The sequence below is a fragment of the Falco biarmicus genome, chromosome 2 (assembly GCF_023638135.1).
Source record: "Falco biarmicus isolate bFalBia1 chromosome 2, bFalBia1.pri, whole genome shotgun sequence".
Classification (NCBI taxonomy): domain Eukaryota; kingdom Metazoa; phylum Chordata; class Aves; order Falconiformes; family Falconidae; genus Falco; species Falco biarmicus.
Window position 1 is genome coordinate 30,570,609 of NC_079289.1, and position 26,338 is coordinate 30,596,946.

A 26,338-nucleotide genomic window follows, 5' to 3' on the forward strand; every position below is an offset into this window, starting at 1 on the left:
AGCTTGGGGCAGTAGCTGCCACTCCACGGAGCGCTGGGTGACCCCTGTAAGCATCAGCCAGGCAAGAGGCTCCCTGCAATGGCAGAGGCTACGGAGACCCTCCTCCAGCTTAAACCAGAGTCGCCTTCTTCAGCACAAGCTCGACAGGGATGCAAGCAGTTAAACCCCTGTGACTTTCCCAGACAGAGCTTGATTTTACACAGCCCTGCCCTCTCCTCCTTTCTACCCCACAGCCTTAAGATCATACAGTTTTCTTTCATTTCAACTTGGGGTTATTCAAAAGAAAAACAATTATTCTCTAGCCAGTGCAAACAATTGTCAAATAACCTGCTGTGACCAGGCAGAGAGGAAAAATGTGGAGGGAAAACTACCCTGCCCTCCCCTGCCAAGTCACCTTCCCAAGCAATATCTGCTCCTCTAGCTGATTACAGGTGTCAGGTTGCCTCAGGATCCCTTGGTGATTTTATAGGATGATCCATCAAGGAAACACATTACACAACTCTGAGCTCATAGGTTTATCCGGGCGGCTGCCAGATACATGCACGCAGAGATATAGCCCGGGTCGTGGCCCCCTTTCCTACAGCGGGGTGACTTTGCTGGGGAGCTGGGATGGGCTTTGTGGCCCACGTCCTGCCTGGAGACCTGTGTGGCTGGAGCCTCTGCCTGGGCAGATGTCCTGGCACTCATGGGGAGAAAACTTCAGAGGAAGAGGTAATGATTTTTAGGGCAGGATCCAAGGAAGGATGTTAATTCACAGCAGTGCGGAAACCTGGGGAAGGTCCTTTTTTCTTGGATAAACCACAAGTTCTCAGCTTAGTGAAGATAAGAGATGGTATGTAGTCATCAAAACACGTAAAACTATGTGATTTTTGCATAACTTTGGTTTTTGTCACCCTGAAGTGGCACAAAAATGCAGTGGCTTTTCCCCACTTTCTTTCCCAGACATACTGACATTTGCTGTGCACCAGAAAGGACCCTTGTGCTTCAGTGTCTTCCTTGTATGCTCACCTAAAATCCAATGTTGTCAGCAGTTTGCCATGTCCATCACCAGGAGACAGTACACTGAAACAGTCATGCTGTTGTGAAATGGCTTTGGTATATAATTCCACAAGCGTGGCTGCTCATTTAACCTTTTCATCCTGTGTTGCGCCAAGAGCCATGAATGATTTTAAGAGGGTGACTCGCATCCCTCAGCAATTTCCAAGGACACTGTCTTCTCTTTAAAATCATGAATACATGTTTCATGGCCAATAATTTCACCTTTTATATGTGCTTCTCTGCTGGGTCGAGGATATTTAAAAAGAATTTGGCCCCAGAGTATATGCATCTGTGTTAAGAAGCTGAAGGTGATGAGCACAGCCCATACCACACATGCTCATTGCTCAGACAGGCTGGTGTGCAGTGGCTAAAGGAGACAATCTTTAGTCTTCCTACTTTCTCCCCACTTGAAATCAATACCAAAAGCAGAGGGGATGCTTGTGTGATTTGGCTTAAATCTGCTGCTGATCTGGGTAAGCTGAGTCAAGACCAGGCATTTTTACACCACAGCATGTGGCTTCTCACATATGAACGCTGGCATTTCAAGGACAGGTTGGAGAAAGGAAGGGAAGGCAAGGAAAAAGCAACAGTCCTGCAGTGACAAAGCCATTCCTGTGTTTCCTGGGGAAATATGCTATGGGGGCCCATCAGACTGTTCCAGAAAACCCCTACAGCAGCCAGCCTCACCATGAAGAAACCTACATGCAACAAAACCAGCCACCAGTGCCCTTTACAGGACTTGTGCCTGCTAAATCTGAAGACAAGGATGATACTTGGAAAATTAATTATTTGAGCCTTAATTGGGTTCTTTGCTGTCCCCTGTGTTTTCTCCCTGCTGTTCAAGACGAGATTTGTAGGACCAGGGCATGAGCTTTGCAGAATGCTGCAAGCAAAATACTGCAGATGAGAATGGCAAGCACACAGGGTCTGCCAAGGTGACAAAGAAGGGTCCCTGGTGCCACCAAGTGCAGGGCAAGTCATGAAGCACAGCAGACGCTATGCCTTCAGAGCCAAACTGTAGTTAAAACTCATGGGGCAGCATTCAGAAAGGAACTGACGTGGCATTACCCATTATTTTTAAGGGTATGTAGGAAAGGAAAGGTGGTGGCCAGTCTAGGTTTGAAGCAGTTCAACTTGTGGCCCCTGCTTCGTTACCGGCAGACATCTGTAGTGGGTCTTTTCCCCATTTCTTGTCTTCTCACAGGTGGGTTAAAAAGCCAATTCCTTGAGCTGTGGACAGGGCTGGCATCTTGGGAAATCACTGCTGTAATAGACTGGTTTGGACCTATGCTTATGACATTTATCCAGGTTGCTGCTGGTGTTTCACCGGCCCATCACTGTGGCATCTTTCATCACTATGACTGGCCTTTGCAGAGGTCTCCTGGCAATCTGCCAGAAATGCAACCTGGCCAGCAATTAAAGAGAGCTAGTTGATGAAAGGCATCTGCCCTCTAATTCATTGTTTCACTTCTTGGCATCCTTTTGGGGGATGAACTGAAAATGCAGATGCTAAATAATGCTTGCTATGAGGGATTTATTGCTATTTTAATGCTATAAGTAACTTCCAAAAACTACAGCTCCAAATAACATGTGCGTATTGGTCAAATATATCTAAGATGTGAAGTTTTCATAGCTGCATTCATCTTCCTGAATTGCATTTCTACTAGATTTACAAAATGTAATTGTATTTCACTCTCTGCCTACCAATACGGGTTTCTAATGATCTGCACAGAAATCTTATCATTTCTGCCTTAACTGTTAAACGTCAGTTAAATGTAAAGGGAACGTGAAGAGTGAGTGGACTTCTTCCCTCATAATCTGCAAAGATTTCTCCTCCAGCTTCAGGACCCCAATGTATATTCCCACTCTTTGATACCACTTGAAAATGTAACAGCAAGTATTAGCAAACCACCACCAGCACCCAGACATATTAGCTATCAACCCAGGTATTTACATCTAACTGCATCTCAGTCTTTTGAGCCTCTGTAGTAAGCAGAGATGTTTATTCTGGCACTTTCCCCATAGCAACCTACAAGGTTTCAGATATAACAGCCATCAGTCAATGCAGGTTGAGCATATTTGGAGCAGAGAGACCCCCTGCACTGCTGTCACGGCTGTAAGCTTAAATTGAAAAGCAGTTATCTTTCGTAGCCTGGAGCACTGTTATCTCTTCAAATACAAGGAAGCCCTGTCCTTTTACACTGATGGAGCAATGCCAGGGATTCACCAAGTATGCGCTACACAACATTTAAAAAAAAAAATTAAAATCAGTGGCACTGACATAATTATCTGAATTCCCTTATTACCTGGAAGGACAGAAATCTAGTGGGAATCTTGGCAGAGCTGGCGCCAGTTTTCTGCCTGGGAAGGAATTCCCCGTAGCCAGGAGAGTGGCTTTCAGTTTCTCTTCCACTTGGCCTCCCTCTTGTTTTAATATCGGCTTGCTGAGTGCTGACAAGGGACACAGTGATGTGCGATGTGCAGAGCGGAGGGGGACGGCAGCTCAGCATTTCATGCAGCAAGCAGTGCTCCCGCCAAGGGGCAAGCGGGAGTGCGTGGGTCTGCCGAAGGGCTCTCTGAAGGGGACCCTCCCAGGGGTCCCTCCAAACAGGGGCCCCCATCGCTACCATTTTTCAAAGTGGGTGAAGAATTCTTGCAGGGTTTTGGGGTTTACCACTGTTGTTTTTCCTCTCTGCTTGTATTTACCTTGGCAGCAGGGGAAATACCAAGTCGCGTTGCAGCAGGTTTGCTGGGAGGCCCCAGTGGTCTCTCACTTAGTAGCTGGCTGAGGGCAGCGAAAACAGCCTGAGAAAAGAAAAAAACCCCACATGCTTCTCTCTCCCTTTTTTTCTTCCCCTCCAGATCAGTTCTCTGACCTGGTTCACTACCAGCCTGCCAACCGCCCGTACTGGCTCGTGGCAGGGGCCATCAGGAAGCAGAACTGGTGCTGGCGGGTCCCAAGAGGCAGCACCCCTCTTCTCACATAAATAAATTGGTACAAAACGTCAAATTCAGCTAAATTTCAGTAGCCACACCAGGCTGGCTGACACCCAGATTTTACATCAACTGTGTTGAATCATCATAAAACTATCTACAAACAAATGCTTACAAAAAGCTCCCTCCCCTCTCAATTACTCTACAGTCACATTTTTTATTTGTATTATGTTGTCATTGTCATGCTTTGGCTTAGATAGAGCATTGCCAACACTCATGCTGTTTGAGGTTGCACTTGCAACCTCAATCCACTGCAGCTTGAAACAAGCAGTGAAGTAGGAACTACAGTGCTCCTTATTAGTTTTCTTTTGTCCTTTTCCCTTCCCTTCCCCCTCTCCTCTCCTCTCGCCTTGCTTTGCCTATTAGTTTCCTGCCTTTTCTTGCTTCTACCTGCTTTTTCTTTTTCCTTGCCTTGCCTTGCCATTTTCTTGCCTTGACTTTTTCTTCCCTTGCCTTGTTCCTTACCTTTCCCTTTTCTTTGTACTGATGAAGAAAAGCTGAAAAATCCCTCCTGGGCTCACCCTGAAGACAGCTAAACACAGGACTGGCTTAGCTCAACACCCACTGCTGGAAAACAGCAGTTGCTGTATTCATTTCACCAGTGGGTCGGGTGTCCCTGCCCTGGGATGACAGCATCTGTCAGTGGACGCTAGGAACAGAAACAGCAGCTGGCTGCATTGGTGGCTCCAGGCTGCAGCCAGATGCCCCATGCTGAGCTCGGAGGTGACAGACCACGATGTCCTCTAACAGGGCCCTGGCAAATGCAGTGTGGCACCTGGCATTGCCCCATCCTGGCCACTGAGCTGTGGGACCTCGGTCAGCTCAACTGAGTCTCCCATGGGGATGCATCAGGTTGTGCCAGCTGGCCTGCAAAAGCCAAGCAGGGAGCTGAAGGCACTTGCACTTAAGCAAGCTCACTCGCAGCTGGTGAGATGCCATTGTAGCAAGTGGTTGTTGTCACCCACTCTGCTGGTTGCAATAATAAAAAGAGACCATTTAGAGCTGTACAGCTCTGACTGGGAGCGTTTCCCAGCTCCTGGCTCTACCCCTGCTTCTCAGCCATGCCCCAGCTTTGCTCTGTGTTGTGCACAGCCTGAAGTGTCTCAACCTGTGCCACATTAAGAGCTCCAGACTGCAGCTCTGCAGCTTCCTTGCTGCTCTGTGTCTCCCTCTGATGCTGCTGGGTTCTCTTGAGCCCCTGGGTCGTGGTTTTCCTTTGTCAACCCATGTTGGTTTTGTCTTATTCTCATGGCACTGCACCTGCATGTCTCCCATGAGAACTGATGGCCAGCAGCATAAGAACCACCTTCCTTTCCCACCTCTTTTCCTATTCCTGGGCTGTCACTCTCAGCTTACATTAGGGCACCCAATAAAATGCACACACTGAGCTTCACAACCAGTGTGCCCCATCAGTGTGTGCTCCCATCAGCACTAACAGGTTTGTAAGCAGGAACAGACAACAGGGGGTCAATGCCACACCCCACCTCAAAACCATACATCTGCCTTGTGAAATTTTTCTGCAGGGAGGGCATTCACACCACCAGAGAGGATACCCATGGAAGGACACTCCTCTGGGGACCTCCTGTTCCTTCTCCTCCCAGCTGACCATGGGTGTGAGTTTTCCTTTCCCTTCTGTTTCTCTCCTTTTACTTTTTTATCTTTCCCCAAAAGCAGCTATTACCTTATTACCTCTAGAGTCAATGCATGCTACCAGCTACAGTCCCCATGAATAAATCTTTGTACTGTCTCAACAACACAGCACAACAGCTTGGGGGAGGCTGCAGGCAGCTGAGCTCCAGCCAGCAAGCAAGCACTGACAGCAGTGTCCATCTTCCTGCAGGACCTGATGCCCACCAGATGCTGGCACTCCTGCATTGGAATGACACAGGGGACAGGCTCCAGGAGTGATGTAGAGCTGGGCAACCAGAAGATGAGGTTCATATGATACCTGGTGGCCTGCAGGAAGAGGTCCATCCAGGCACAGCCCTGCTGGAGCACCCTCACAGGACCAAACTGAGGTCCACCAGAAAGGCAGAGCGCTGTGAGCAAAGAAACTCCACATGTAGTTGATTCTTCCTTCCTTCATCATAGACTTTTAAGGCAGCATCAAAGCTGAAAACAAATTCCTATTCTTAGCTAAAGCAACTCACAAGGCTTCCCATTTTGATTAACAGCTCCAGTCCAAAGGGCAAACACATGAATATACAAAATGAGATTAGGATCCATTTTCCTGTCTCTCCTCTTCCGCGGCACCATTTCAGTGGTATTTCGCTGGGAAGAGTGATGCCTAACAGGTTCCCAGTTCACATGAATGCCATCAGGTATCATTAGAAAGCCATTCAAAGAGCTGAATGCAGGCCTACTTTGAAGTGACAGTGTAAAAATAACGCTCCCTCACTTGACATATCCTACCAAGTGGAGCGGATCTATACATGCACTTGGAAAATAGCTATTTACTTTTATGACCAAAACGAAAACCTCTCTGTGCAAGCATGCACCCATATGCTTAGCCTTACGCATGTGTGGTGCCTGTGTTTTTCAGTCAAAATAGCTGTGCACATTGTTATTTTCAGGATTTGAGAAGCTATTGCCATGGGGACTGAAGATCCAAATAGATCCTGAGATCAGATCACGGGATGTTTTAAAATAAAATTGCCGTTTCTGCCAATAATCATGTGAAACTGGCTTCAATGTGTAAGGGTGGGGACTCACCGCTTTGGTGACTTCTTACAAACTGGAGTTACTGAAACAAGAAGAATATTTTATGTTGTTCATAACAGCCTGGTACCAAATGTATAAGCATTTGCAGGCTTTAAATATGCAGAACATCTCCTCAAATGAGCAGAAGATGGTGGTGGTAGCCAGCTGTATTAGGTCTGTGTTGAAGTGTAACTACATTTGGATTTTCTTCCATCAAGGTATACGAAGGGAAATGACTCTTGTTCCAGATTCACACAGCACTGCATCTGTGGCTTTCTTATCTCTGCAGCAAGGCAAGCTATTATACAAAGAGAGAGAGAGAGAGAGGTAATAAATATACTTATATATATAAACTTACACAGCAGTACAAACTTAAACTTGTTTCGCAGAACAGAAGTTATTTGAATCTGCCTCTACTTCTGTGTAATCTCTGCAGCAAAGCGATCTGAGGCTGTGCTATCAGCTCTGGCAAATGAGGCGATGTCAGGGCAGGTTAATACTTGGATATGAGAACACAAAAGAAAATGCGCCTTTCTAAGGATGCTGTAACCAGAGCTGCATTAACCAGGGATGGAGACAGTGTGCTCTGGGTGTGTGCAGGGAGTTGCTGGTTGCACAACGTGCACACCATGTGGAAATGCACATCGCATTGCTGCGACTCAGGTGGGGCAGGGACCAGAAGCCCCCCAAGTCCACTTCAGTAAATCTTTCCCTTGTCTGTCATAATTATTTGCATTAAATTGTCTTTGCTTATATAAAAAGTTCTTAATCTGTTAGTGAAATCAGATCAAATCCAAGTGAAGGCTCCTGATAACCTTTAAAAATGTAAGCACTAAAGATGCTTTGATGTCACTGCAATTCCAAGTCAAGATACTTCTGCTAAAAATGCCTATTTTCTGCAGTGCAGGTGGAAGTCCTGCAGCTCTCAGCAACTGCGTTTAGAAGAGAAAGTGTATTGCTAACATGTGCCAAAATTTGAAACAGGTCATCACACTGTGATGGTGTGGTGGGTTGACCCTGGCAGGACTCCAGGTGCCCACCAAGCTGCTGTCACTGCCCTCCTCAGCTGGGCAGGGGAGAACTACGTGACAAAAGGCTCCTGGGTCAAGATGAGGACAGGGAGGTCACTCACCGATTACTGTCACAGGCAAAACAGACTCGACTCAGGGAAATTAATTTGATTTATTGCAAATCAAATCAGAGCAGGATAATGGGAAATAAAACCAAATCCTAAACCACCTTCCCCCCACCCCTCCCTTGTCCCCGGGCCCAACTTCACTCCCGCTCCCTCTCCCCGCTCCCAGCAGCGCCGGGGCCGGGAATGTGGCTGGGGTCAGTCCCTCACAGGCTGCCTCTGCCGCTCCTTCCCCTCAGGGGCGGCTCCTCACACCCCTCCCCTGCCCCAGCCGGGTCCCCCCACGGGTGCCGTCCCTCAGGCACAGCCGGCTCCAGCCTGGGTCCCCCCGGGGTCCCCAGCCCCGCCAGCAAACCTGCCCCAGCCCGGGCTCCTCTCCCCGCGGGGCCACAGGCCCTGCCAGGAGCTGCTCCAGCGTGGGCTGCCCACGGGTCACAGCCTCCCTCGGGCACCCACCTGCTCCGGCGTGGGGCCTCCAGGGGCTGCCGGTGGGGATCTGCTCCTCCGTGGGCCTCCCCGGGCTGAGGGGGACAGCCTGCCTCAGCGTGGGCTTCACCGCGGGCTGGGGGGAACCTCTGCTCCGGGCCTGGAGCCCCCTGCCCCTCCTGCCTGCCATGGCGGCTGCGGGGCGGTTGCTCTCACCTGCTCTCACTCCTCTCTCCAGCTGCAGGCTGTTGCACAGGTTTTTTCCCCCTTCTAAAATATGTTGTCCCAGAGGTGATACCACCATTGCTAACAGTCTCAGCCTGGGCCAGTGGTTGGGTCCATCTCAGAGCCAGCTGGCACTGGCTCTGTCGGACAAGGGGGAAGCTTCTGGCATCTTCTCACAGAAGCCACCCCTGTAGCCCCCCTCACTGCCAAAACCTTGCCATGCAAACCCAATACAGATGGTAAAGTGCTGGCTATTCACGTCTGTATAGTACATCTAAATACATCTGGCTATGGTGGATCAAACCATCATTTTCCCACTCACCCATGGACATTAACATGTGTCAGTCAACGTATATCACTCAGTACCTGTTCAAAACAGCAGTGTCACAGCACCATGGTGTTTAGGAAGCTGGCAGTACGGCTTTGCATTATGATTTGGAGGTGATGAAGGTCACTCCAACCACAGAACTCCAAACCCACAGTTAGATTACCGCAGAAGTGATCCTCCAGTGCCACCAAACCAAAGCCTACAAGACAAAAGCCATCTTCTTCCCTCATGCTGCTAAAATACAAAGATATGTCTGATGTGCATCAAAACTTTATTACTTGGGGCTGTCAGAGCAAGAGTGTTTGCAAACTAAGGCTTGACCAGGCAGACTACCAGTGCTCCAGAGACATTTTAAGCATTCACTAAAACGAGGTTTTCCCGTCTGGATTGCCCCTGGGAGACCAACCAGAGCCAACCAGGTCTCTCCCGTGTTTCATAGTCCAACCGTAGCCCGGAGATGGGTATACAGGCTGGTTTGCAGGAGCTTCAGTACCTCTGGGGAGGACAGGCCATGGGCCCGCATCCTGCCAGCCGGCAGGAGTGGGCTGTGCCAGAAGAGCTGCCTGTCCACTGCTGACCCTCACCAACACCAGGCCTGGCCAGCACACCCAGCTCTGCATTGTCCATCTCGTGCACACACTGTGGCCACACAGAAATGTGCAGTATCATCACCCTGCTGCAAGTGATGCTGATAATGTCTGACCACAGAGGATTGCCCCAAGCTCATCTACAGTCTTCAGAGCGAGGCCAGATGGTTCATAGTGGGTGGATCCTCCTCATGCTAGAGATTACAGGCTGAAAAATGCACTGTGGCTGATGACAGTTGTCCCCATGAGCCCAGTGGCCACCTCCTCATAGATGGAGAGCAGCAACTTTCAGCTGGGCCCGTGACTCTTGCAGGATGGAGTACAGGGGGCTTTGGGTGGCTGACCCTGAGTCCTAGGGCTCCAAAGACAAGCTTTCCCTCACCTGCTGTGACACTTCCTGCCCTGTCACAGTGTCCACAGCTTGCATGAGGGCTTCAAGGAGCCTTTTTGCCTGGAGGATGCACCAAGACATGGTTCCCCTGGCAGCAATGGCACAGCCTGGCACTGCCACGCCTGATGGACCTGATTCCCTGGCCAGAAGGGACATGCGGGAAGCCATGGGTGATCATACAGCTGGCATGAGGCTACCTGCACCATGCCCCCAGCGTTATAACACAAGGGCTTGCACCACTAAAGATGTCACCCAGGAGCATTGACTCTCCCCTCCTCTTTGCCATGACACAGAAGCAAACCTCTCCTGCTCTAGACAATGAGGAATGTAGTATCCCATGCCCTGTGACTAGCATGTTTAAAGGAGATCTTTATTACCCCAGTAGTTTCCCAAAGAGGATGACATTATTTACCTGGTTGCAGACTACTTCGGCAGCTATCTCGCTCCCAGACATGCTTCCCTCTTGCTTCTCTACTACTGTATTCTGTGCATCCATAATGAAGGGAAGAAAGAAGACTCCCAATTATGCCAATTAAATTATCCACTTTGAAATACAAATTAAGAGAGCCATCCTGCGGACAGTCACACCCAGGTCCTCAGGGACCTTTCCTGTAAACTGCGTCCCTTTGATATCTCCTTCAGGTGCAGCACAGTCTGTGGCAGGGATTTCCTGGCCCTTTTTGGCTCTGGGGCTGGGCTTCAATCGGTGCATCTCTGGGCTGCCTGTGCCGAAGGCTCTGGGCCATGGAGCAGACCGCCTGGAGTTGTTACTACCAGAAAAACCAGCGAGCCCATCAGGTTTTGCTGTTTGAGGCACAGCCCAGCACAGCACAGCCCAGCCTCCTGAGCACCCGCATCCCCAGGCTGAAGCCTAGGAGGCTGGTGGACCCATGGTTCTGCAAACAATGAGTACCTCAGGAGCTTTGCTTGGACTGAAGCTCTGGGCAGGATGGCATTCTGGCTCCTGATCACCATCTGCCTTAAATCTGGGAAAGCTGTCCAGTCCCTGGTGTAAGTCTCCGTGATCTCTCTGGTTCTGCGGCAGCCTGGAGCTCAGACATCAGAAGAAAGGGATGTCTCCAGCTCCAGGTGGGTGCCCGAGCCCTGAGCACAACCCCATCCTCCTGGGGCCTGGGCTGCCTGGGCCCAGGGCCAGCTTTGACAGTGCAGCTGCCTGGCCTTGAATCAAAGAGCTGTTTGAGAACAAGCTGTGAGGAGCCTTGGCGGGGACTCACTCCCCTTATCTCGGTCACTGCTTTTAAGCAGGGCTTTTGCCCTTGGTCTCTGTCTGAGCTATACTACAGCTATTTCTGTACCTGGCTATATAACTTACTGGACCCTGACGTGACCTGGGACCTGCCTTATCACTATGGTCTTGCCTGGTGATTGGGCTTTTGACTAACCTCAGCTATTGTCCCCCAAGCAAGCTCTTCTTGCTTGGGTACCATGGCGGCAGGCCCTCGTCTGTGAAGCCCCTATCTCATGTCCACCTTGCTGTCACCCTCAAGCCCAGGTAGCCTTCTTGTGTGGAGCTGCCTGAAAGAGGGAAACAGCAAATGAGGCACTGGTGTGTACTTACTCTGGGGATTCTTGTGAGAATAGCAGAGGAGAAAAATGATGCTCTGTCCCAGGAGGAGCTTTCCCTAATTTTCCTCCTGGTCAAAGTGTGGTCAAAGATGCTCAGTCAGCAGCTTGGCTCGGACTGAGCAAAGAAGGCCTATGAATAAGCAAAGGTTCCTCCTTCACTAACAACATCCCCCAGGTTCTGGAAACGCTAGCAGACCAGTCAGCTGCTCCCTCAGTGCTTCTGTTTCTAGCCTGCAGATAATGAGGCATTTATAAATCCTGACCCTGGGCTGTTCACTGGCTCTTCCAAAGCCAGCCTTGTGCCAGCTCCTTCACCAGCTCTTGTGTTGCCCCCAGAAGTGACTTCTCCCAGCAGCAAGGGCAGCTTTCTGGGACTGCTCCTGGCACAGATGTACTGAGGAGAGTCTTAATTCCCCTGAGCCCTGTACCAGTCCACACACCTCCTGACAGCCCAGGGTTGCTGCCTGTTCTTGCAAAGTGCTGTTGACTGTGCTGCCTATGGGTAGTGGGATATGGTGTACTGCTGCACAGAGGTATTTAAGACTGCCAGGTCCATTGAGACACTGTTGAAAGACCAGGAAAGGACATCAGAGAGCCAAATTTGATAAGGTATATAACCCCACTATAGCCAGGGCAGGGTTTCCCTGTGCACAACATCCTAGCTAGGGCTTTCTGCCAAAAGAGCAGCTGTTTTCATCCCACACTGGAGTCTGGTACAAGGTAAGCTGCCTCCAGGGTGGGTGAATGGAGAGCAAAGCAGCAACAGGACAGCCTGGTGACAACCATAACCTACTGCTTTGAAACTGGAGGACTACACTGTGCCCTGAGAGTATTAATTCATAGTGATGTCGTTCACTAAGCACTAACTTTCTGCTATAATTATAAGGACTATTGTGGGTCAAACCAAAAGCTTGTCTTATTCAGTATTGCATCTCCAATTGTCATCACTAAATGGATGTCTTAAGAAAAGCAGGAGAACAGGAAAAAAGGTGATGCTTACCCCAGCACTTTCCCCAGCTTCCAACCATTTTCACATCAGGGGTTTCCTGACCTCAGGGTGCGGATCTTTGTACACAGCAACTTTCCGCAGGCTTGTCTTCAGTGAACCTCTCTCATGTCTCCTTGAGTGCATGTTACCTCTTAGCATCCATGATAGCAGCCTTTGACAGACCTGGAGTGTTTACCAGGATTTACCTCACATTCATTACTAAGCCTTAGTTACCATGAGGTAAGAACATAACTTTTCCTATGAAGACAAATTTTTACATCACTGATGGAGAGAACTGCGATCATGCATTAATAGTCTCACCAGAATGGTACATATATCCTAAGGGAAAATGAATGTCAAAGGCATTGTTTGTAGGGGACTTTGCCTTAGTTTATGTTATATGCTACTCATCCCTTTTTGTCAGAGAGCAACACCTGATGAGACACTGCTCAGCTGGTTGCTGGAGAGCTGTATGTATGGTGGGGACAGCTGCAGGTGATCTGGGCAGGGACCCCAGCTGCGTGCCATGTCTAAGCTGGTGCCAGTCATGCTGCCTCTAACAGACAAGAGGAAGCAAGGCATGAGAGTTAACGTCTGCTGAGAGAGAACACACAAAAAAGCAGCAAATTTTGTAGAAAAAGCTTTCTCTCGCTCTGCCATGCCAATGGTAATACACAGTTAAAGCTGTTGCGCAACTCAAGTAAGAGATGCTTAGGCATCCCATTTTGAGATAAGCAAGCAAGACACAAAACCCATGAATGTTTAGGTTAACTTAATGGCTTGAGCAACAATCCTTGTACTGTTCTGTGATTACAAGTTGCATGATTTTACAGACTATTGACAGGTTTGTAGCCAAGTTTAGCCAGCAGTGGTTTAAGATGATACCACGTTGCCATCTGCCCCGCTCCTTTGCTGGGGAGGCATCCACACCTCCTCCACCCCACAAGTCTTGGCTTCAGCTGCTCATCACTGTGAACAGAGAGATTAGGGAGCTGATACATGTTTTATTTGCCTCTCCTGTCTCGCCTTCTAACATCCACTAGCAGGATAGGACTGACAACAGGTACCATCTTAAAGCACTGCACCTAAATCTCCCCAATCCTTCTTGGAGGGAATACCAGCAAAAGCATGACTTAGGCTCCTTGCATTTCTTTTACGTTCTTGCATCTGTATTGTTCGGTGGATATAGACAAAATCACTGATATAGATAAAATCTCTGACTGCAAAAGGACAAGTGACCAGCTACTACAGGGTGAGTGGCCTCCGACTCTGGAGCTGCAGGTGGGTTCCTGAGCTGATCACATGCACTTCCCAGAATATGGCAATATCACCTGCTGGGTTCATTGTGTTTTGCTGAAGCCAACAAGTCATCCCAGAAACAAGGACAGCTTGTTCAGTAATGGGACACTTGAAGAGTTGTTATTGTCCCACGTATTTCAATTATGAAAGATCTTTCCTCCCCATAGCTCTTTAAGCTATGAAATTTATGTTGTCAGGGCACTGAAGGCTCCCACAAACCTTGCTGGCCCTAACTAGCCTCTTTTCCAACCCTTCACCCCTTCCCATCACCCAGGAACCCCTTTTCAGCCCAGCCAGGACATCAGCCTGTGCATCTGGGCCAGGGCTGCAGTGGAGGTGGAGACTGCCACTGCTGCAGCATCACTGGGGCAGGGGGCTAAAACGGAGTGTGGGGAGGCTGCTCAGGGCCAGTAAATTCTATAAGTGTGTTCATGGCCTTGACATGTATCTTGCAGGTCTTGGTGACAAGAACACTTTGATACGAAGCTCATATGATGAGGAAGAATGGCTACGCTTGACCACATGTCATTCAGTTTCCAAAGTAGCGAAGTACTCATTCTTTATATTTTAGTAGTGTCTGTTAATTACAGTGCCAAAAAGTAGTATTTGCTTAACTACATCAAAATGTTTTCTCTTTGAGTACATGCAAGTTTAATTATCTAGTCAAGAGCTCCACCAAGAAGCTTTTCTCAGGCAGTAAAACTAATCAAACTTCCATTTAGCTCTGTCTAAGAGGCATTCAATTCCTGAGTGTCTACTAAGACTAATGAAATCGCTATAGAAACTCTGAAAGGCTTATATCATGGATAGGAAGAAATGGGAAAGAAAAGACATTGTCACCATTGTATGTATAAATCTGATCTAGTAGAATGTGTATAGATTTATGGATTGGTAAATTGAGTTGTCCCAGTCTGGAGACACTCCATTTTTTATTTGCAAATTTTCCTTTTACTTCACAGATTACACTGGATGGAGCTGAACAAACTCTTTTGTTTGTGGTAATGGTGAGCAACTCCTCCAGAGGATAACTGCAACACCCCAGCCTGGCAGGGATCGGATCGGCATTGCTCTGATGTCCTACCAGGCCTGAGTAAGCCACAGCTGGCAGCTATGGCCACCTTCCCTGGCGGGCAAAACAAAGTTCTCAGCCGCTGAATCTGCTTTAGCAGCTCTCTGAAAGACAGCTGGATGACTGAATCCAATTCTCCTTCAAAAAAGCAAGTGCCAGAACTCAGAAGCCATCTCTGACATTAGCAATCTTGACAAACAGTGGTCACATTGGTTGTGCCGTTTGGGCTTTGCCTGCTCCTGGCTCCTTTTTCTCTTCCATTGCTAGCAATAATGGTCCAGCACACCCAGAAAAAGCCGCCGGGAAAAGGCACAGAGGAATGTGCATTGGAAGCTGAAACTACTTGGATATGAGAAGGATGGAAATGCTACATTGATCCCTCAGATAAGAACATTTGGCACACAGCTGAACGACAGTGAAGAAGAGCATGAGTCTTCCAGATTTTTATTCATCTCCATCAGGCTGCAAGCTTTGTTTTGCCAGAACCGTGAGTTACAAGTTACAGTCATTTGAATGCTATAAAGAGGGGTTGGGGGAAGGCAATTAAAAAGCTGAACTGTCAGTTAGAGGGAGAGACTTTTTAAGAGAAAGAGGTCTGTGAACAGCTTATATGTAGCTATAAGGGTCTGTTGCAGAACCTGATGTGGTATAAGGTGACCTGGGCAGGAACATTACATGTATTTGTTATTTTGGGGTTTTGGTTTTCCTGGATACTTTTCTTCCTAAGAAATTATGCTCTGCTTTATGGGAGGTATAAGATCACTGCTTACCACCCTCTACATTGCCTACAAATTACAATTACCTACAAAGGCCATTTGTGCTCTGCATTATGGTAGGTACAACACCCTGGGGATGGCCTCAACTGCCACATGTACTTGTGGTACGAAGGGCATGTTCACAGAGTGCTGTATTTGCTTTCCAGGTAGGGGCTGCTTGCACGGCAGGCGAGCTGAAGGAGATTAAGGGCTTCCCAAACACCTGGATTCACCAGGTGATTTGTCGCACCGGCAACATATAGCAGTATCAGTGCACTCTTCTGGAGCAGAGCAAGGTGTGGAGCTGTAACCCCAGTGCACCCTTGGCTGGGGAGCTGTGCGAGGCCGGCTGTGAGGGTGAGCCACCAGCGAGGTCACCACACAGTGCATTTGAGGGGGACAAGCCCGCAGCTGACAAGGCCGCAGGGGCTCAGGGAGCCTACTGGAGGCAGGGGGGACCCTGAGCCCACCGCAGCCCCTCTGCGGGGTTGACCCCCAACGGGGCAAGCCGCGCCCCGCGCCCCCCCCAGAAGCACGATCGGCGCCCCACTGCCAGGCCCTCCCCGCCGGCCCCGGCGCTCCCCGGAGCCGCACAGCGTCCAGCACCGTGCCCGGCCCACAGCTGAGGCCGGCGGCGCCCCCGACCGCCCCGCAGGGCGCGCTCCCGCCCGCTCACGTGCGAGGCCGCCGCCCGCCGGGACTACAGCCCCCAGCGCGCAGCGCGGGGCCCGCCGCGATGCAGGACGGGAAGCGCAGTCCCCGGCCGCCGGCCCCTCCGCTCGCTACGCAGCACGGGCGAGGCGCGGGGGGCTGGCCGCGCCGCGCTGGGATTGGCTGATCCCGCCCCGCCGCGTCACGTGCGCTCGCGGCCGCTCGCCCCGTCACTCGGCAACGGCGCGCGCGCTCACCGCCCCCCCTCCTCCTTTCCCCCCCCTTCTCCCCTCCTCGCGCTCGTCACGGAGCGTCCCGCTTCCCCCCGCCCCCCTCTCCTCCCCCCCCGCCCTCCCCTCGCGCGAGCCGCCGGGAGCCGCCGCCGGAGCCGCCTCGCAGGAGCTGGGAGCCGCCGCCGCTGGGAGCCGCCGCCGCCGCCATGGCCGAGAACGCCGCCGCCGCTGCCGCCGGCCTGGAGAACCACCGCATCAAGAGCTTCAAGAACAAGGGCCGCGACGTGGAGGTAGGTGCGGGGCCCCGGCCGGGCCCGGCCTCCGCCTCCGGCGGCCGCGAGAGGAGGGGCCGGGGCCTGGCCGTGCTGGCGGCGCCGCCGGCGGGCGGCGGGAAGGAGGCGGGGAGCGGCCGCCCGGGGCGGGCGGGCGGCGGCGGGGAAAACGCCCGCGGGGTTTTTTTTCGCCTCCGTCATGCGGGCGCGGCCGCCGGGGGGCGGAGGCGGCGGCGGGGGGAAGGGTTGGCGCGGCCGAGCCGAGCGCGGCCCCGGCGGGCGGCGTGCAGGCCCCGCCGCGCCCCCTCCGCGGCTTGCCGGGCTGCGGGAGGGCCCGCTGGGCCCCGCGGCGGTGGCCGTGCCCGGGCAGGGCCGGCAGGCGGCGGGATGCGCCACCCCCTGCCGCGGCTCGCGTCCCCGCCGCCCGCGGCGCTCCTCGCTGCTGCCCCGGCTGCCTCCCCGTCCTGCTCCCTCTGTGCTCGGCGGGGTCGGGGCTCGGGTGGGGTGGACAATGGTGCCGGCCGCCTTTTGTGCCGGCCCCTCTGGGCGGTGGTAGCCCTTCCGCTGGGGCCGGGGGCTGCCCGGCCCGGCCCCCCGTGCCCCGCTGCGCCGCTGCCGCACACGGAGGCCTGCGCTGGTGGTAGGGGCCGCTCCCACGCTCCGATGAGTCTTTTTACAGTGTGCCGTGCTGGCTGATTTTGGTCCCTCTACTGCCTTAAATCAACCTTTTATTATTTTTTTTTTTTTTCCTTAAATGTTGGTAGGCACATAAGTAATGGCCTGCTGGGCGTCTTCATCTAAATCGGGAAGGAGTGTGGTGCTTACTGAGGCTAATGGGGTAGTAGTTTACTCCCCCGAATTTGTGAGACCACGGGCGATTAGAAGCTTTTTTTCCCCTGGAGCTATTCCGAAGGTCTTCTGAATCTGTGTGTCATTACCGGGGACATCTTCAATTCCAGTCCCAGTTGGAAAGGAAGGAAATCCCGAATCTTGTGTTCGAGTTTTTGTAATAGGAAAGGAAGGGGGAGGGAGTTGTTCTGAAATCAGACTAGGATTGATATCGGATTAGGATTTGGTAAAGTGAAAACCTGAATGTGTGTCAGATGACTTACACTTCACCTGAAGGTGTGTTCTATACTTCTCTTGATTTTATCACTTAAATTCACTTCTGTAATCAGTAGGGCTGAAATTTTGTCCTTTGAAAAGCGTGTTTTGTATCTTAGCAGAATTCACACCTCTGCTGCTATTGTTTGGGTGGAGACAATTTTATGCAGGTCAGGCATAGCAGCAGCAGTGTCTTTAACATGACATTCAGGGTCTAAACTATTCTTCATGTTAATTTTTCTTTAACTTGGTGATGGTGGATCTTTCTCGCAGAAAATACTGTACCTAAAGAGTATGGTAACTTCAGTGCTTCTGGCTAAGATAGGTAAACGTTAGAAAGTAACTAAAAATTGCCCATCCTTCTGTTTAGCAGTTCCTTTTCAGGGTAAGGAGGAGGTGCGGTGGGTTTCTTTTTCCCCTTCTCATCTAGTGAAACTCTTCCTGCTGCTCCTCATTCATTTTGTCCTTGTCTCATCTCCCTGTGTTCGTTACTGGCTTTGTTGCTGCTTTCTCAGTCACTGGCCTGAATCCATCAGAGCTCCAAACAGGGAAAGGTTAGATATGTTCCTGCCTAGTGTGAACTGATCTGTCATCCATACTTGCTTATATTATAGCACGCCCGAGACTAGGGGAATTAAATATCTGCCTCTGTGGGGAGTGGGGGTGGGGGGAGAGGGGACTTGACTGCCTAAGCTTTACTGAAATTAGTTATACCAGACCAGCTAAGGTAGCTTAGCTTTTATTTCCTGCTGAAGGGGAGTAATTATTTTGGAATAGGGTATTTGCTGTTACAGAGAAGCATATCCCCTCTAGTGTTATCTTCCAGTGTGCTGACTGACTTCCTTTTGTGGCTCAGCCTAAGACTTTGGTATACAGCTCCACCAGTGTTAATGTGGCTAAAGCTTTCATCCATGCTTTTGAAAAAGGTTAAAATCGAAGAAGCATCTTTCTTTTGGGGGCAACAAACAGGTGAAACGCAGAAGTATGTAAAATTTGTATACCCATGGAGATATGTTAAAATTAAATTTAGATTCATTTAAAGGATTGTAAAAGATTAGAAATGTGTCAGTGTCATTCAGTACAGCTCAATTTGTATTAAATGTCTGAAATTTTCTGCTGCATCTTGTTTTTGACTTTTTTCTGATCATGGTGCTAATTTAAAAGTTTGTGTTAGAAGTACCCTTATAAGTAAACTTTAACTTAGGTCTCTAGAAATAAAGCAATGTAAATTAAGTTTATAGGGGAGGATGAAGGAGCACAGCAGTGCTGTATAGTTGCCATTACTTACTGTGCTTCTCTTGAGATACTGGTACACAGATTGACCTGCTGATGGGACAGTTTGTATTTAGTGAAAGTTATGTTTTCCACAATGTTTCTTTTCTAAATCAAATATACATAATTCCCAACTGTCACAATTAAATACACTTGCTTTGGTCCCTGTGCTTCAGTGAGGAGTTTTACTTAAGAGATCCTGCCTCCAGTTTTCTGTACTTCAAGAAACATCAGTGATGTTTCATTGGCATTGATTTGCATCCACACATTTTGTCAAATTCCACCAAAGAGAAAATAAGTGGTTTGGTTGGTGGAGTAATAAATCATGGTCTGGTATCTAGATTATATCCTTTGGAAAACATAAAATATTCAGAGCCATAGGCTCTCAAGTTCGGTTTGAAAACAGTGGTGCTTGAGTCACCTTCTGCCTGGAAACAGTCACTGCCTTTGAACTCATCAGGCTTGAATACATTCTTTAGTAATCTTGCTTTGGCTTCTAATAAATACTGGTGAGTTATTGATCCCCTCTGGGTACAGACTCTTTTGGCAAACCAAAATACTTACTCCTTTAATTTGTAGTTAACTTGTATTTTATTACTGGGTTTGCTAGGCCATATAATTCTCTTTCCCTTTTTGTTAATGCAATTTTTAAGGGAAATGAAGGATGAGTAAGTACTTTTCTGTATTATGTTAAGACAGACCTTGGTACCCTATGCAACTTCTCACTATGCTGCTTTTCTAAGAGCAAAGAAACTGATCTGTTGAGCAGAAGTCAAAGCTTCTGAATCCTTGATCTGTACAAGTTCACTCCACTTCTCCTAGTTTCAGGTTTGGGTGGAAGTTTCTTACCTTTTTGTTGGGTGCCTCTGTTGAGGTAGAGTTGTGTATATAGATTTCTAGGGTTCTGATTTTCAGGTATTACAACTTTTAGAAAGTATTTATCCCCCAAGAGGGATAACAGGAAAATCAAATGACAGAAACGAAGTGTTACTCACTTCATATGAGTTTGTGTTCTTGTTTTTATTAGTGAGACTTCTATTTTTGTAGGTACTGATGTGTCATTAGCAGCAGAGAGCTAACCTGAACCTGCAGTGATGAGCGATAAGGATCCAAGACACTAGTGGCTTCATCTGGACAAAAAAGTGCCAGAACAATTTTTCCTCACAAACTTCTGAATTTGATGTTTTTCAGAGATGTGAAAGGGCTTCTTAAATTGTCCCATATACGAAGAGGAAGCTTTCCTGTGTTGATCGTAGGCATGTAGTCTCAAGCCTCAGTGGGTTTCTTTGAAATGTATGACACTGATAATTCCAATACAATTGAGGCTTTACAGGGCAAGATTAAACAGTTGCAATCACGTAATTTGTAATATCCCTTGTAACTGCTGTGTTTATTTGTTTATATTGACATCTAAGCTAGCCTAGCTTTAGAAAATCTAATTTGAGCCTTCTGATCTTTGTTTGCAGTTCTTCAGCTTCATTCTTTACCTAGTAACATCCTTCTTAGTTTTTTTTTACTCCTCTGACTTCTTGGCCTAAGGTATTACTTACTCTTTATTACAGTAGCAGACACCTAGATGTTGGCTCACTGTTCTAATGTTTGTGACAGATCAAACAATTCAGCTTATGTCTTTTTGTCAGCATCATTAGTCAGCATCCCTGACTAAAACTGAGGGAAAAAGGATCCATTTTTATTCTGTACCTTCAGCATCCTGACCCCAGTTCAGGTGGAGGAAGAAACAGCTTAGCCCAGACCTCCATCGTCAGCTCTGGTAGCTTCAGTGTATTTGCTGTTGCTGCTTTGCTAACAGTGTGGGTTTAGTACTTAAGGATGCTTAAATTTATTTGCATTTTTCTGTCATGCTGCCATCAGGTTTTTTTTGCAAGTGGAGGAATATCATTTTGGGGAGGCCAAATCTCGTACAGTCTCTGAGCATCTGAGAAGGGTATAGGTTGACTTAAACCCGTGTTCCCATCAAGTGTCAAAGGCTTATTGCAGTGGAGGTACCATAGCTGTGCAGTGTTAATGAATGATCAGGCATGCTGCTGCCAGCTCATTTCTTGATGCTGTTCCGTGGACTGACTAGTGTTTTTGCTGTCTCCCTCAAACAGTACATGAAACAAGGTTTGTAGCAATCCCAGAAAGCCTCTTACTCCTAGCTACTTTGCAACAATCCAGTTTTCTTTCAGGAGTTCACTTTTACAGATTGATTGGCTTTCTGCCTTTCACTTTGCTGGCACAGGGATGGATTCTGGCAAAAGAAGGGCTGGGAGCAAGTAGGACTGTAACAGCTGATTTAGGTTGGTTTAAGGTAATTCGCTGGCTTGGTGAATCTCAGTACTTTAAGTGAAAACACAGGTGTTGGGTAGCTTCCTGTTGGGAACTGGATTTAGTATAATATCCAATACTGTAATGCAGAGTTTCTAAGCTCTGACTCCTGCAGCTTCTTTATTACTCTTTCAGGCCAATGTATATACTCTTGGGAGAATACAGGTGTACGTGTTGGTACCTTGGAAAGAATTACATGGGTAGGAAGTAAGGTGATGATGTGGGAAGCCTCCTCAGTTGCTGCTGTTACGGAATTCTCCAAACTTTAGTTAGTCTGCAAGAAACAGTACAACTCTGAAACATTTCACAGCAGACTCTCGGCAGAAAACAAACAGCATAAGTCCATTTAGATGTACTGTCTTGTATTTTCCTTGTGAGGTTCAAAACCAGTTGAATGCATTGCATTTTAAACTGGTATCTTAGGCAGTCATTGTTTATTTCAGAAATACCTGTGGAGAAAACAATTTGGAGACAGGATCTCATGATGAACATAATCTTCATAAGCTGATTGGGATCTGTGCTTGCTATATTGAGGCCCAGATATTACTGGTTTTTTTCTTGTGATATACCAAGCTTTCACTAATCTTCCTGTAATTGCAGAGTTTGTTTTTCTTCATTCTTGTGTATTTCTTACACTACAGCACGTGCACTGGTATCTCTAAAGCTTCCTCTATTAAAAGGATTGATTTTTAACTTGTAAACCGTCAAAGTTGGTAGCAGTGTAACTGTCACACTAAAGAGCTCTTTAACTATTTTTACCTGATTTCTTTGAGGCTTTTGTAATATTTGTGTGGTTCCAGCAGAAATCCAAGCAGGGCATTTTGTCCTCTAAAACTGTTACCTGAAAAGACGGCAATTAGGAGGATGTACCAGCTACAAGTGAGTGATCAGATTTGTATTTATTGTGTGATTGGAAGTGGAATGAGGCATCTAATTTATAAGACTAGGCTAGAAGAGGCAATGAACTGGTTGAAGCTGATGGGGCATGTCATCAAGTAATAAAGACAAATTGCTGAATGAACTGACTTGAAATAAAAAAGAAATGTAAAACCTATATATTTTCCAAGAATAGAGTTGTTTCCAAAATACCCAACACTATGAAACTCTGATATCGAATTCCTGATTAGTTCTCTAATAGCGGAAGCTGTGGGCTTTGCATTCCATTTCACAAAAGTTGACATGGGTAGCCAGAAGAGTTAGTATCTTCCAAAAAGTTAGTCCTGCATCAGAACTGTCTGTGCCTTGGAGTAAACTAGTTGCAAAGCTCTTCAAGTTTCTTTAATTTTCTGTTCCCTTAGCTTCCTGAGCCAGCCCTTCACATCTGTAGAAGACCAGTGGTGGCTCAAAGAAGTCAGTGTGAAAGGGAGGAGGTGTATCTTGTCTAGTGATACTTCACTGTTGGATGGTTACTCCTTCACAGTGAGATTGACACCACTAAATCTGCTGGGGAAGTTCCATGTTGTTTGTTTTAGGTCAGCTGACACTTGTCTCCTTTCTCAGGTTAAGCAAATACAGTCAGTTTTAAACTTGATTTTTCTGTGTGAGTTTAATAAATACAGCAAGTACAAAGCAGGATTATATACTGTATGAATGTCTGTGGAACAGGAGACAAAATTAGTATCTTCCCTATTCAAACACCTATTACTGAATGACTTGTTTCTTTTGTATTCTGTTATGTTTGACCAGCCGAGGATCTCTTCTTCTGCATTTTTAACCTTGGTTGGTGTCAGATTCGGTAACAGGTGGACTTTTGGAGGTAGTGGTACAATAAGTGATTTGCAAAATCAACTTGTAGAAGTTGGGCTTCCTCATATTTAGGCTTGTTAGCCTTGATGGAAGTGTATTCTAGCGAGTGCTCAAGCCCTATTGCAAACTTGCCGGTGTGGAACGTAGTCAAAGTTCATCAGCATGAGGAGAAGGTGCTCAGAGAGGATGATAGGGTGACCTGTGGCTAGATTTTCCGAGGTGCAGTAAGGGATTCCTGGTCAGATGCAGTGTGAGATTTCAGGTTTGCCGTTCTCAGGACATCCTAGTCCTTGTTTTTCCTTAGTCAACTACAGTGTAAGTCAGAAAGTTGATGAAATTCTGCAGAGAGACATTGTGTCTCTTTTCTCAGGTAAGCTAAGGTCACCCTAACCAGCAGATAACTGTCTTTGCATGCAGGTTTTTGGCATTAGGGTCTCTTGCTTTTTTTCATGCACACAAATGTTAGATGCAGAGTCAGTGTTAGTGATTTTTCTGCACCAAAAATCTGATTTGCAGCCAGATACAGAGGGGTTTCCACATCAACAGAGAATCCTGAAACGAGAGCGCCCTGCTAGGAGTCAGCAGGATCCTGTTAACCAGTGTTCGTGAAGTGTGCAAGAAGAATATGGACTGGTAATAGGTAGTATTCATGACAGTGGAGAAACAGCAGCGAAGAGCAACCTTCCGAACAAGAAGAGATGTTTAAGGAGCTCTGACACAGGCAATCAATGTGACAGCACCTTTGAGCATCATGAGCTGCCAGTGGCAGTTCAGAACCTGGCAGTACCCTCTTCCCATGCCTCTTGCCTATAGGGGTATAGCCCACTATACCTCTGTGCTTAGTATAACCTTTGTTTTCCTGGGCCCTATAGCTGTGAGGTTTGAAGGAGTTTTGTATTGGTTCTTGTTGATCAAAATCAGACCACTTTTGGTGGCTTAAGCAATGAGTTAGGGCTAGCCAATACCTTAAGTTTTCCAAAATTCTAATTTATACATCCTTCCATAAAAAGGGTATCCTCAAGGAGAGAAGTGTGATATCTAAAATGTTCAAATGGCAGAAGCAAGGAGTCAGGGTTTATGTCATGTTAAGAAGTGATCTAGAAGCATCTAGAATTCATGACATTGAAATGATTAAATCAGAAGGATTGCTGACACGGTTCATAAAAAGATCGTGGGATGTTACTGGTGTGTATTTTCTAGTTCCTAATGCTCCATCTTCTTCCTGGTTTGTCAGCTGGGTTTATTGTTTTCTCTTGCATCTTGAGCAGAATGATCCCTTCATAGATTTGATTAGGCAGCTAGCACATGTTTAATCTTTTTTTGCCTTTTGATTATATCTTTCAAAAAACAGGAAAAAAAATCTGATTTCATTTGAGCCATGTAATATACCAAAAAAGCTTGTCGTGGTTGAATATAGACTAGCTCTCTAGGGACTTGATTTGTTGGGTTTTTTTCATGGCACCCTGTGAATGTATGCAAATTGCAATTATTATTTCCCATTTTATAGATCGAATAATAGGACTTTTTTTTTCTTATTTCACAGGGAGGTGCTTATATATCGTAGAATGATTGTCTGAGGCACTTTGATATTACAGTTGAAGACTGTTTAAGTGTCTGGAAATGGGGTGTCTTTGTTCAAACAAACTGCACAATAAGGTATCTGGCTAGTATTTAGCCTAGTAGGTTTTCTTTTTTCTTTTTTTCTTCCTAAGGGAAACTGGTATAAATATTTGGCAAGTTTAAGAATTTCTAGTCTTCTGTGGCATTTGCCCCAGAGTTCTGTGAGGCGTTTCTGACCAAACACTTATTTTGTAATTAGATTCTTGAAAGTAGTTATCTACAATTTTATAAAAGCTTTTACATTTAAGAGAATTTAAGTCTTTGCGCTGATCTAGAGATCAAAATTTTAGTCTGGTATTTGCACCTATATACCATGAACAGCCATTTTAATTTTGCTCTGCTGTTTTCTGTTTTCATGGCCTGTAAACAAGCAAAGACGGTATTTTGGCTGCTATGGCTTTAAAAGTGTTGGATTTGGTTTCTGGTAACATCTGTTAGAAAAAACTGAACCTATACCTCAGATGGGGTCTTCTAGACTGCAGAAGAGGAGAGGGACTCCTGCACTTTTGCAGTGGCAGTCAACTCTTCTGCTTGAGTAAAAGGGTCAGTGTACTTTCCCTCCTTGGTAAGGGAATGGGAGGGCTGCTTGCTTAGAAATTTTAGGGGAGGATAGAGGTGGTGTCATGTCTTGGGAGAGTTGTGTAGGTGCATCAGTTGTTCTCCCTCAAGGACAGGATAAACATGTTTCTGGGAGATTCTAAAGCATCTGCTACACTGTTTGTGCAGTACAGGGAAATAACATATCTTTTTAGTGTTCACACATCTGAACAGAAATTTGTGTACTGGCTAAAGCAGATTCCTGTGACGTAAAACTACCAAATTTCAAATCCTTGTACGTACCTAGAATGTGTCAAGAAGCCTAATCTTCTAACTTTAAAAAAGTGTGGATAGGAATCATGTAATTAGGCTATCTTGATTATCTGCTGTTCTTGGTGCTTATTTAGCATATCACAATATTCAGATAAGGCAGAGCTGGCATCATTATAAAATACAGTATGCCCTTCTGTTTCCAAAAGGTACAGGAAAAGAAGAAAGACTTGATACAAGTATCCTTCAGACCAATACTTTCTTTTGGGCTGTAGCATAAATGAGCAAGCTCCACAGTTAAGTTCTTCAAGGTGGGCCCTTGTCAGAGTGGAGGTAGGATTGGCTGTATCGCTGCTGTTCTTTGGAACACCATGTGGACAGGTTCTTTGTCCTGTTAGGACCACAGGACAAAATGAGCACTTTTGAGTTAGTGATCCAAGGTGATCCTTGCTGCCTGCCTTACTGGGTAGGGATGAGTTAGCTTGCGTTGCTGTGGAATTACCTGGAAACTTCAGTCTGACTTCAGCTGGAGCCCGTATGGCTTGCGTTGTGGTCTTCGGTCTGATGTCAGGAAGGTGTGATTAACAGTGTTAAGACAATTGAATGGAAATGCTGTAAAACTTTTGACTGGGCATAAAGTCCTTGATTCACACAACAGCAGTAACTGGAAATGTATGAGATTCTGTCTTCCCCCCGTTGAGTTTTGATGTTGAATAGACAATTCCAGCTTGCCTTCTATTCTGTATTACAGCATCAGATAACATGCTGATTGTAATCTGGATT

At 47.4% G+C, this 26,338-nt stretch overlaps 1 protein-coding gene across 1 annotated transcript in view; it reads left to right on the top strand.

Moving 5' to 3' along the window:
- The first annotated feature begins 16,518 nt into the window (after positions 1–16,518).
- KPNA3 (karyopherin subunit alpha 3) overlaps positions 16,519–26,338 on the top strand; it is a 48,718-nt gene continuing 38,898 nt past the window's right edge. Inside the window, exon 1 of the mRNA XM_056327668.1 lies at positions 16,519–16,696. Within this exon, the coding sequence (XP_056183643.1) occupies positions 16,613–16,696 (84 nt within the window). The 5' untranslated portion in view covers positions 16,519–16,612. The remainder of the gene's footprint in view (positions 16,697–26,338) is intronic.